The 12,579-nt window shown below is 42.3% G+C and overlaps 1 protein-coding gene across 6 annotated transcripts in view; it reads right to left on the bottom strand.

Annotated features, from left to right (window-relative positions):
- Positions 1-12,579, bottom strand: part of BTRC (beta-transducin repeat containing E3 ubiquitin protein ligase) — a 122,741-nt gene that overhangs the window by 82,863 nt on the left and 27,299 nt on the right. For 4 of the 6 annotated variants that reach the window (XM_075423598.1, XM_075423599.1, XM_075423600.1 and 1 more), the window contains one exon: positions 11,723-11,830. The exons of the other annotated variants lie outside the window; for them this stretch is intronic. In XM_075423598.1, the coding sequence (XP_075279713.1) occupies positions 11,723-11,830 (108 nt within the window). The remainder of the gene's footprint in view (positions 1-11,722; positions 11,831-12,579) is intronic. 6 annotated transcript variants of the gene reach the window in all.

Consider the following 12,579-nt stretch of genomic DNA (forward strand, 5'->3'; position numbering starts at 1 on the left):
CCCCTTCCCCTTCCATCCCTGGTCATCATCTACATTTGTTATTTTGATTTTTTTTTTCCAAAACATCCCATTCTGAGCTTTCCTGTCAAGCAGATAAAAAGACATCCATTTCTCATCGTACCCCTTTTTTAGAGTCTGTGGCTTTCTCGCTCCCAAACGTTTATTTCAACCACGCTGTCCTCATCTCGTTGTACTGTTTTATGCTCTTTTTGTTGTTTTTTCCCTTCCTATTTTTCACCATAGGAAAGGGGGAAAGAAGATACAAAACAATGTATGAAGCAGAAGTTAAATCATCTGCCCAAAGTCAAAAAGACAGCATGGAGGAACAAATCCTACGTCCCATAACTGTGTCAAATTTTTAGGCACAGTTCCTCCCCAAAATACTGAATGAAAGCAGCTCACATGTTTAAAGAAATGGCTGCTCAGTGATCTCACTGCAGTGTTAGACTGATGTGAATTCACAGCATATTGTCTACATCACAGTATGTTAGAGGCACCCTTCTCTTTACACCTTCGACAACTTGAGCCAGGTGACCCTGCAGCTAAAGCGACCTGGTTTTCAATCCAGAAGAGGTTCAAAGCACCCACAGAGTCACCACGGAGCAGTTCAGGCGACGTAGCTCCACCTCCCCGACGTGCCTCACAGTAGTCATTTGTCCACACGGGCAGGCCTCGGTGCTTTTTCCACCTTCCAAAGCTACAGTGATTACAGCAAGCACCATCCACCACTGCACCATGGGGCAAATTTAATTAACTTCCAGTACACGGCGTGTTTACTTCCACACAGTACTGTTGAAAAACCTCATTGCTAATATATACATTAAAAAAAGGTGTTAGTCTAAACACGTCCCAACCTTCCACCACATCAAGCAAAAAAATTTTATAATCTTCTAACAGAAGACTGGAAAATTACAGATTAGGCACCGGACATTGTAACATTCTTCTAGCAAGCACCGCAGCCTTTTAACAGCTGCCACCCAAGAAACAAACCCCTGGGTCCTCCTGGCCTGGCTAGACCAAATTTGAATGTGGTAACAGAACAGCTCCTCCTGCAACATTTCAGTTTAAAAGCTCACTATTAGGTTCTGTTATTACAAAATAATCCCAAATCTGAAACACTATTTCCTTAAACAAGGGGAGGGACTTACAAAATGTTACTGCAAATCTCACTCTGCTGGGTAAGGAAGAAGAGTTGGACCTGCTATGGAGACCATCAAATGGGGTGGGGGTAGCCAAGCAATCAAAGAAGAAAAGATAAAGGTGTATATAGTATCTCGCCTTCAGATACCGTGGGGCTAGCAAACATTTTGTTCCTATAGGAAATTACACAGCTCTAGATCACTGCCTATTGAGATCCACTGTTTGCAGCTTTTTGCTACAACATGAATGGCTTATTAAACCTACAACATATCTGTTTTAGTTAACTTCCTGGTGGAGAGGGGCCAGGAAAACAAAATGTACTTAAATGCTGTATTTTTTTTTCCAGGCTGAATGCCTTTCATCCAATAAGACATTCAACGCAGTGACCCAGCAAATGGATTGAAAAAGCAATCTTCCGTCTCAGTGCCACATTATCATTCCTATTCAGTATTCTCGGTGAGATATCTCAATCAGCTGGATGTGTGTGTAAGTGACAGCGCAGCCCATTGCTGGGTTAATTAAACATTTGACTTTAACACCCTCCCCGTCATTAAGCAAATAAAAACAGATAATTCAAACTGCACTTCATCCACAGGGTACACAACATACATGTCAAAATTAAGAGAGTCCAAGGCCCTCAGGGAGTTCTACTCGGGGAGGTAATCAGTTTAAATCTTATCTGGTTTATCAATTATTCTATTGATTAAAGCAGGGTGATTATACAAAACTCCTTCTTGCCACATGGGATACATGTCAGCAGAGCAGGACAACACAGGGAGGCTCAAAAACGATTTAAAGAAAATACAGACAGATGAATAACAGTCTATTAGTACATGCCAGCAATCCATAGACGGAAAGCCCAATTCTTCTTTTTAAGCAAGTAAATTAAAGTCCTTCCAAATTAGAGTGCCAATGTTGTTACGTCATCGGCTTTAAAATCAGATCTGTATGTTGAAAGGGAAACATTTCTTCATTTTAAGCAGATGATCTCCTGCCCAGTATTTGAAACATGTTTTATTGATACTGGTCTTGGAACATAACAAAGACATCAAACACAAGAAATCCCAGACTTTTAAAAGGCATTACATTTATCTATTAATGACTCTCCAAAAGTCAAAAGGGAAAGGGCAATCTCAGTATCTGAATTCTCTTATATGCATCCATGGCATAGCCATAATGTATTTTAATGATTAAAGCGTAACAGCTCATGTCAGATATAAAAAGATTGTGCTTTGGAGTTTTTGAGATTTATTTTTCTTAACGTATTTGCAGCCATCCAAAATGAGACATGAGCAGCTATGGGAGCTGCAACTGCCACATTCTCCTGATTTTCACAAGCCCTCACACAAAATCCCATCACAGCAGTCCTTATTGCAACTTGTCTCTTGCATGCAGCCACAGTACACAAAGCAATTCCAGTTACTTCTCATTTTTGTTTCCAGGTGAAGAAAGGTGCAAAGAACCTCTGTCTCTTCCAAGGTCTGTTCATGCCCTGAGTTTGTGGACACAGTCCCACCTCCGCTATCTTCCTAGTAACGTTTTGTTTCAAGTTTCACTGTCATATCCTAAACTGGATCCTGAACTGGCCTGTACAAGACCCTGCCTTACACATACAAACCAGAGACTTTTCAAAAATGAAACACTGCAGTCTAGGTAAAAATAACAATTAAAATTTATTTTTGAAAGTTCAGCCTTAAACCGGTGACTTTTTTTTCCCTGTAAGATCTCCTACAATCTGTTTCATAATGGTCAGACCAATAGCGCAAAACTGTTTATTCGTCGTCTAATCGTATCTCTGTTTTTAGCCAGGACAGAGGGTACGAACCACAACGGTCAAAACACCGAGAAGCCGAAGAGCCCCACCGCCGCACTGGCCAGTGCTGCTGGAGCTGCAGTCACAGAAATTTTAAGAAACAGGGACCGCTAGAAAGAAGGCCCGAGGTACGTTCTTGCCCTTCACCTTCAGAAAGGGATTACGTGCCACTCCATATTGGCACTGCGTGTGCATCCAACCACACTTCAGCCTCTTCTTCATAGATCTCTCCTCTTCTTTGAGAGCAAACTAGAAGCCTGCATTAGCATGCTGTATTATACTCTCACCACTAGAAATACTGAGGGTGCTATTTGTAATTGTATTCTTTTAAGAGGTTTGTTCTCTGCAGCTGTTTTCTGCTTGCAGTGTATTTTGTGTAATCAGCACATCATCATAAATACATTGGCTGTTCCCCTGAGGGAAGCTGTCACTGTTTAATTTACAGAACAACCTGGCCAATGTGAATTCTAACACTACGGCACTATGGCAAGAAGTTACCACACTCAGAAAAACAGGTTTCTATGAATTTTTATATCAAGAGCTGGTCCCAGGACAATTTAGGTTCTGGAAATAGATTGTTTTTAAAAGCACTTTACACACTGGATGCAGTGGATTCTTTTGCACTTACAGCTTCTTAAGGCAGCACCAAACTCACTCCCACACTATTTTAAAGGCGACAACCCCAATCCCCCAAAAAGGCCATCTTCACTTCTGACTTCTACCAAAAGAAGGCATCTATGCAGGTGTCTTAGGCTACACACCAATTTTTTTCCACGTTTTTTTTAAAAGAAGAACAACCCAAAACATCAACATGTCAGTTGCCTTCCTTTCAGCAAGTGAGCATACTCTGTTGCAAGGTCAAATGTTATTACCTACATCAAAAGGTTGCGGCACAGTTTATTACTCTGAAGACGCGATAGAAGAGCAAGCATATTCCTGCAAGAGCAAAACACGTATGCGGCTTTATTGGCTGAATGAAGAGTTGATTCCTTTGTTTGCTGGATATATGGTGTATTTTGAGAGAATAAAATCACAAGGATTTTTGTAGCAGGTAGGCAACAGGCGGATGGTGGATCTTACTATATACAGACACAATTTAGAAAAATGCACAATGGTACCAAATTATATTGGCAACATTTAAGAGCTAAACTTGAAACCTAAATCAATATTTGGGCATGACGAATGAGTTACTTGGATATTTCATTAGCAATGGCTACTAGAAGCAGTCTACCTGACTACTTGGAAAGGGAGCCAAGAAGGTTGACAACCTGATTTTATTTTTTCAATTTCATTATGTATCTCTATACATACAAAAATTTAAAATGCTAAAGAGAAACAACTAGTAAAGGAAATAAAAATCAAAACCAATTTAATGGATAAATTTGTTCGGGAACTCTCCAAACACAACACAAAACTATTTCACACATTTAAACAAAGAAAAAAAAATCTGCTTTCCATTTTGAGGTGCAGCAGGTTGTTAAACAAATGTCAATGAAACTGAAAATTCCGAAGTTCTGTGTATAGCAGCACTCTGCTAATTCTCGGTGGTAATTAGAAGCCCTGTTTAACATCACCAGACAGGGGACAAGTATACAAACGTAATAAAAAAGAATCATGCACATGACAGAGTATTGTTTATGTATTCTGACAAGCATAGTTCAATTTTACTTTGTTTGCAGAGCTTTCTTGTAAATTATTTTCATCTATTTGAAAAGTAAAAAATCTAAGGAACAACCAGTGAAGCAAAATACCACTTTCTCTCTGATATCACTTATAAGAATTATCTACCAAACATACAGAAAGCTGAGTAGAAGTGGCTGAAATTTTATGGAAAACTGAGTCATCTGGTTGTGTATAGAAGAAAGAATACAGAAAAGAGAATATCTGACTATTTTTATGCACCATGTAAGTAGCAACCGCCAGAAAGCAGAAGAAATAAAATGAACCTCACCCGACACAGCGTAGCAAAGTATCTCTTCAAACTATAAATTTTAAGATTTAGCAACTGCATTTCTACGCTAAGTGTTTGGCTTTGTCCCCATGCAATCTGCATGTCGTCACATAAATACCCGATTTCAAAGCAGAAATCTTTCATTTTGTTCTTCCTACAAATGCATGCATTTAAAGTTACTCAGAACTACCTCGGCATGTTGCATTTCCCAAGAGTCACTGAACTCTGACTAAGATTGGTTTAAATGCTGGACGAGAAAGCGCTTCATGACGTCCCTAAATTTGTGGTAAAATCCCACATTTTAATTTTTAAATTAAAATTATTTAATGTGGCATTAGCTCTTTGCCAGTTCTCCAGAAACAGGTAAAAACCAATCCTGTGCAACGGGCCCCCTCTGAAGCACCGCCCGCGCAGCCACCAGATCCCAAAGGACAACCGAGCCGGGTGGTGTCCAGCGGCGTACGCCGGTGCCGGACGCACCGAGACACGGACAGCGGCTGGGAGGGGACTGCAGCGGGCTGCCCCCAATGCCTCCCTTCGCCAGCTAAAGCAAGGAAGATTAAGATCAGACGCTGGCAGAGCGTGGAAAAGTCACTAAAATGTTATTTAAAAAAAAAAAAACAAACAAGCAGTCAGTAGGATGAAGGCGCAGCGCTGCGGCGGGTCTCGCGACGCCGGGGGACCGCCCCCCCCCCATACACCAGGGTATCGTGCCCTGTGGTGTCATGTCGTGTGTCCGTGTCCCTCCCCCCCCTCGCTGCAGTACCGGCCGGGGCCGCCAGGGCGCAGCACAGTACGCGGGATGGCCGGGCCCCCGCGCCCCGCCCCGCCGCCGCACGCATGCGCGGTGGCCGGAGCGCGCGCACGCACAGCCTGGTTCTAATTCAATTAGCGCAGCCTGCAACTCCAGAAAAGAGTAATTCAATTAGTGCATTGTGGAGCTCTACAATACCTCCAAGCAGATGTTCGCCATCCTGAGGAACTGGAGCTAGCTTTAAAAATACCTGTCTGCCTTCAGCGTGGCGCTGCGTGGGCCATTTGTCACCGCGGCTTCGTACACCTTTCTGACTTCTAACGAGGGAGGAAGGAAAACTCGGCTGAGTTTTGTTTCATTTATTAAACTAATCAGCCAAACTAATGCCGGCATGCTAAAGACCTTGCCCTCTCCGCGCCAGGAAGAGCACATTACACAGTAACAAGATCATTAATGCAGAGGCTGACGGAGGGGAGGCTTTTTAGCTACAATGCAGTGTAAATTAATCACCGTGCTGGGCATGCCGGGGTGGTGTTTCCCCGTGACAGATACTGTCACACCCTTCTTGATACTCAGGCTGAAGAACTTATGCAACTTTTGAGAACCAGTACATGTGGAGAACAAAGGCCGATTTCTAATTACTAAATTGTGATGTACTACCAAAGAATCCCAAAACCGTCTCCTCTGATCCACGGAGAAGGACTACTTTGCCACCTGAAAGGAGGGAAGAGTCTCTTGTCGTAGCTGCTGCCCGAGAGCCGAGTTGTTGCAGCACAACCCAGGAGCTGCTGGAGCTTGCTGGGGTCCCCAGCATCCCCACATAACAGCACAGGTTATGCCACCATCCAGACATCCTTTAATGGTAAAGGCAGATAAACCCTAAATATATTTAACAAAGCTGTTCTGTGGTCACTGGGCATTTACTTCATTAAAAATAAAAATCCCCGGTTAGGATAACCCTCTTGGGTCTTCCTATAGTGAAGCTCCCAAGAGTATGAACTGCAAATGGCGGCTGGAGTCAAGTGCAAAAATGATGCAATTAATTTGGCTTCATTTCTGCTCCTTCTCGTATCCCCTCTCCTGCCTTTTTAATTGCTCCTGCCAGGTGGTAAGATGAAAAGGAAGAGGAGAAACTGCTGCCGAACACCTCCAACAAGAAACTTTGCTTAAAAAAACAGGTGTCACATTGTGGCAGTTCAATATTTCATAGCCAATACAAGGAATGTGCAACAACACTGCAACTTTAAATCTTTGCCTCCCGTGTCAGTCTCTCTCCTCTCATTGTAATGCCAAAGGGAACAGCAATCAGAGTGGAGATGTTCAACGTGATAGAGGTCAGGACACCGGTGGATCAACGTACCAGAAACACGACCTTGTTTATTTTTTTCCCCAGTATTATTGTTTACAGGGTGCTTTGCTCATGTACCTTGTGGTTCTTAGCTAAAAGATGAAATTACAGCCCAGGATGAAGCGCTCAGGCACACATCCAATTTGTGTTTCCATCTCAGAAAACAAAAAGCTTCTGAGGCCCTCAGGCTGCCATTCAAACTTGGAGAGGCTGACATTTTTAACAGCATGAACCAGAGACTGGCAGAGGGAATGATCTAATGCATTTCTGACTTGTCAATCAAAGATCTCACCTCTGCTGTCTTGTAAACAGTTGGGGGCCACCTAACTACATTCCCAACCAGGGGAGAGCCTGCCGCCCACCGGGGGGTACCGGAGCCACACGCTCTCGCTATTAGTCACCAAAATTATGAACCTGTTTTAGAGGTGCATGGCAAACAGCTCGTGGGCAGATTTCAGACAGCCGCTGGGAGAGCGCGAGCGGGGAATACAAAGCAGGCTTGGTCAAGGGCGGCCACGTCCCCACAGTGATGGGGTCTGCTGACCGGACACCCCATCCCTCCCCCAACTACGGACAGCACGACGCACACCAGCAAGCGTTTTCTCCAAAGCTGAACAATTTCCTTCAAGTGCTTTTCTCACAAATGCATTTCTGAGCATGCACAGCTTGTCCACCATGAGACTTCAGCTTTAGCCTCCTGTATAACCATAAATAATGTACTACTACTCACATTTACACTGTATTTCTCAGCAATAAAATGTCAACTTTCAAGGCAAAAGTGCATGAACAGGCTGAAGGAAATTTACAGAGACAAACCTTACTAACAGTTTACTGACAATGCTTCTTTAACAAATATTCCACTTTAACACAAAAATATAAACATCAGAAAAAAAATGTAACAAACATTTGAGAGAGAAGTTCATCTTTCTTCATGGGTGCAACAGGCTTCCATCACTACAGACCGTCTACACCTTCCATACTCTCACCTTTCTCCAAAAGTGATCTCAGATCAAAGAAAGGAGCAGTGTACATCATGTCCACGCTGCACAACCTCAGGTACACTCCTGTTTTCTTCAGTTTGCCTAGCAGAGTACACCCATGCTTTCCTCAACCAGGACAGAGCTTTCTGCCAAGACCGAGGAAGACAACACCTTGCTTCTGCAAAACCAAGGAGAAGGCAGTCCCCTTCATCTGACAAACCCTGATGTGCAGTTCTTTATGATCGAGATCTTCACCTCAGGTAAAGCAAAATGTGCATTTCCGGCACTCCAGAGACACACTTCTGTATTCAAGATCCTGCTACCTCCGTCGCAAAAGTTAATCCTCCTCTTTGACTCCTAGAGCCTGTTATGGAAATAGTTTCAGATCTGGCAAAATAAAGCTGACAAAACAACTCTTCACTTTTTCACTGGTGCCTAGGCTCCAGACAAAGTAGTAAAAGCAAGACTCTTGTCCCCAAAAGTTTACAGTCTAAACTGGAGCTGGCATTTGTGAGGGGTGTCAATTAGGTAAAAAGGAAGAGCTGGACTGTTCTCTGTGACTACCCTGATACACCACCTTTGGCAAGACTTAAATGGCTCCTTAAGTCTCTTCATGTATACAACAGCTTACAGAAATAAATTCCAGGAAATACTATGGCCTTCTGCAAACCTGGAAGGATTAATACATTCATTTCCTTGGCATACTTGATGGGTGTAATTGTAAATCAGAAATTTCAGAGAACTGTGACTATTAAAAGCAACATAAACCGAGCCTCGTGAGCATGCATGGAAAATACTTCAAAAGGGAAAGTAATTATCTCCAAATGAAAAATGTCATGAAAACAGACACCTGTTGGCACATCTGGAAACTTCCAAAGCATGGATTTCTAGGAAGAAGAATATACTCTGCAAAGTTTATTTTTTTATTATTATTAAGAGAATCTACATGCAACTTAATTTTTAGTTGCTTTGCAGAATAACAGTACATTACAGTTTGGCATCTAAAACACCGAAAGTGGAAGATCCTCTTTGACTCCTTCCCACAGCGCCTTACAGGAGTTCACGTTCCAATCTGCTGCCATCTTCCACCATGATCTCTATGAAATTCAGTTACACAACAGACTATCAGTTGCAAAGCCCTTTGAGATAAAAGATGTTAAAAACAACTATTTCCAGCTCCTCACTCCCCCATTCCAGGGTTTAGGCTTAAAGCCTTCCCCACTGTGGGAGGACTGCCAAAGAGAGCTGAGGAACCAGAAGATCCTGTTTTCACGCAAGTGTCTCCAATAATAAAAACACACAAAGAAGAAAAATGAAGTTATCTGACATATTAACAGAATCATCTCTAAATTGATTATCTGCCAATGTTTCCCATGAGAAGTCAGCAGGGCTTTATCTGAGCTATTCAAAAAGAGCCTCTTTCCACATTTCTGTCTGAGCATCTGAAGGTAAGCATGTAAATAACTAGACAAATTCAGCAGTGAATAAGTAGCCTTCCAGATGGCATCTTCTCTTTTGCCACAAGCAAAGAACATTGCTATGCTTCTCCAGTTACTTCAAGCTTGCTACGGAAAAAAGAAAATAACTTAGTATGAGAAAATTTACTGGGCTACAAGAAAGTCTTTAATGCTTTCCTGAGGATTTGATACAAAAAAAAAAAAGCATTAAAGAATGGTGAAATATTGCAATATCACAGCTTCAAGCAGGCTCCAAACCACTCCCATGTAGACTCCTGCACGGGAAAATGCAGAAGCCATGCCTCAGAGAGGAGTCTTCTTCAAACCATGCAACTTAATGGGATCAAAGCCCATTGAACAAAATGGACTGAAACATGGATGACTCATGGCTGCAGAAACTGTTGCTAGCAATTTAGTTTCTCTCTCAACCGGCACTAAATGTGTTTCTCAACATAGCAGTCAGAGTGCTGCGAAGAGTACTAGTACACCATTTTAGATGGCAAGCGGGGCAGACTTTTCCAACATCCATAGTCACTAAATACACATGGAAATGTCTCTCAAAATCTGCTGGAATGCAAATGTGAAAGTCCTATTACTCTCCCAAGAAGGCAGTACATGGTGAATGGTTGTGCAGCTGACTCATTTGACCCCAAATATCAACGCGCTGCATTAGTGTAAAAGTTATTGTTCATATCTACCATTAGCAAGAACATCTTGAGCTAAATGAGGGTAATTTCCCTTCTCCTTTGTCATATATCCTTATTCTGAGTAATCAAAAATAATTCAAGTAGAAAGGAGTCCCAATTTGAGTTTATAAATTGCTTTCTATATACTGCTAAGGTTCTCTAAAACCTGAGCTTAAAGAGATCTGAGATTTATTCAACAGCAGAAAGCCCAAAAATTAGGCCCATCCGATTTAGTCAAATTATGCAAATCAGGATTAGAAGTAGGAGTCTAAATTCTGCCTGTTGCCTCCAGACTCCTCTTAGACTAATAAAAAGTGTTGTTCCCCCTCTCCTACAGAAAGCTCCACTAAAAGCTTGCTTCAGCAAAGGAGTCCTGGCAGGACACCTTCCAGAGTCCATCAGTGCTACTGCTGGGTCAGCAAAAAGAGCTGCGGCAAGATGATGCAAGACACTTAAGCCTCCCCTGAGACTGCAAGGATTATTTTCACAGTAGCCTCCTAGCCCTGGGAGCAAGAAGCCAAATTCAAAACCATCTTTGCATGCTGTCCTTTAGAGGCGGGTAATGAACTTTCACCAAAATGACTGAAAATTTTAGAAAAATTATAGCTTATTCATTATGTCTGGTTTTGCAAGATGCTGATGAATAAAACTCTGCCACACGTTAGGTCAGCAGCAGCATAATCCAGCAGCATAAACCTTGAAATAAGCATTCATGGTATCACCAACTCCAATGAACATGCAGTCTACAGAGATACTCCTAAGGTTCCCTCAGTCACTGCAGTTCACACAGAACATCTCAGAGACAGAGTATCCAGCATCTCTGCAGTCCAGTCTCTGCTGCTCTCCTGGTTATATCCACATGGCATCGTAAAATGCTGGCAATGATCTCGAGAGCCTTGGCTAGGTCACCCAATAGCTGCCTTGCTCTACCCACAGCAGAATGGCTGCACCAGTGACCAGATTCAATGGTCACCCAAAGTGTCTGAACAAACCTGTTTGGCAGAAAGCTGTCTCATGACAGAGAAAAGCTTGAATCTAACAAATTCAGAGACCAAAGAACAAACAGGTTTCCTTTCTTTGCCTATTGATTGACAGCTTACTTGTACGATAATTTTCTGTAGTCAAACTGTCCAAACTACTACTAACAAACTTGAAGTAAACAAATGTTGGCATCAACTGTCACTATGGCAATGAACCCACCCCTTCAGTCCTCTAAATGGCGTAAAGAAAATTTAGATAGGAGGGGAATCACTGCATGAATAGCCTGATTGGAGACTGTGTGATGGATACTGATTGCCAAATATAATTAAGTGGTATATTTTTGACACAATTGAAAGCCAATGGAAAAGATGATGGTATCGAGCCAATTTAGACTAAATGATTACATTACATTGAGGTAATGGAAATGCCCCAGTACTGAGCTGCCCTGAATCTACACGAGATGGGTTTAAAAACCAGAGGAGATCTGAACAACATAGGAGAGGCATACAGTATGAGGCAGAATAAATGGAGGTAAAGCAAGCAAGAAAGTAAAGGAGACGCACATGTACACAGATGGAGAGAAAAGGAGGAGTGGGGAGAGACAGAAAGTACCTGGAAAGCTGGGAGTGCGCCAGTCCCTGGGTTATACAGGCATCGCAGCGAGGGCATGCTGTCCGCCAGGCTGGAGCAGCCCAGCCACAGAGATCTGGGCATAGAGCACTGCAGAGAAAGGACAACTATGAGATGGGACTGTATGAGACAGGATGGCACAGATTACAGGAACTTTCAAGGCTTAGCCAAATGGCATCAACACAACTGCACCTGGCCTTAAAGACTGAGACATCTTTAAGAGAACACAAACTGCTGTTGAGTCTTTTCCTTGAGAGAAGCTTTAGAGATGCCGTAGGAGCAAGAAAAAGGCACTACGGATCAAGAAAGTATATTTTTGATCAATTTTCTACACCAGTGTGTGAGTTTTTCCAGTAACAAAAAGTTTCTTTCCAGTTAATCAGACCTCTTTCTTCTCCATGCACGGCCACGCTCCAGGCACAACACAAAGCAAACAATTTTGCAAGGGAAGCAGAAAAGGAAATAACAACTTTAAGTGCAATACTGGCAGGGAAAGAAAAGGTTTTGTAAGTTTGGTTTTTTGTGTAAAGGGTATGAAAGGAAAAACCTGCAATCCAAGGTGAATGGGAACTTGGTGACACTTAGCAAGAGTTTCATGTTTCTGCTTGCCTTGTTATTCATTAAATAAAATACAATTATTATAATAAATTTATTCAGTTCCTCCAAACACAAAAAAGGAGCCAAAGCAGCCAATCAAGGAAAATACTAGCCATTTTGATAGTTAAAGCCATTACCCCCTGAAATATAGAGAGCTGCTTGTTCGTTTTACACCACTACTATTAAATTTAGGGATGCATTATGATAGCAATTGCTTTTACCAGCCACAGAGTTTTTGACGC

The sequence above is a fragment of the Opisthocomus hoazin genome, chromosome 6 (genome assembly GCF_030867145.1).
Source record: "Opisthocomus hoazin isolate bOpiHoa1 chromosome 6, bOpiHoa1.hap1, whole genome shotgun sequence".
Taxonomy (NCBI): domain Eukaryota; kingdom Metazoa; phylum Chordata; class Aves; order Opisthocomiformes; family Opisthocomidae; genus Opisthocomus; species Opisthocomus hoazin.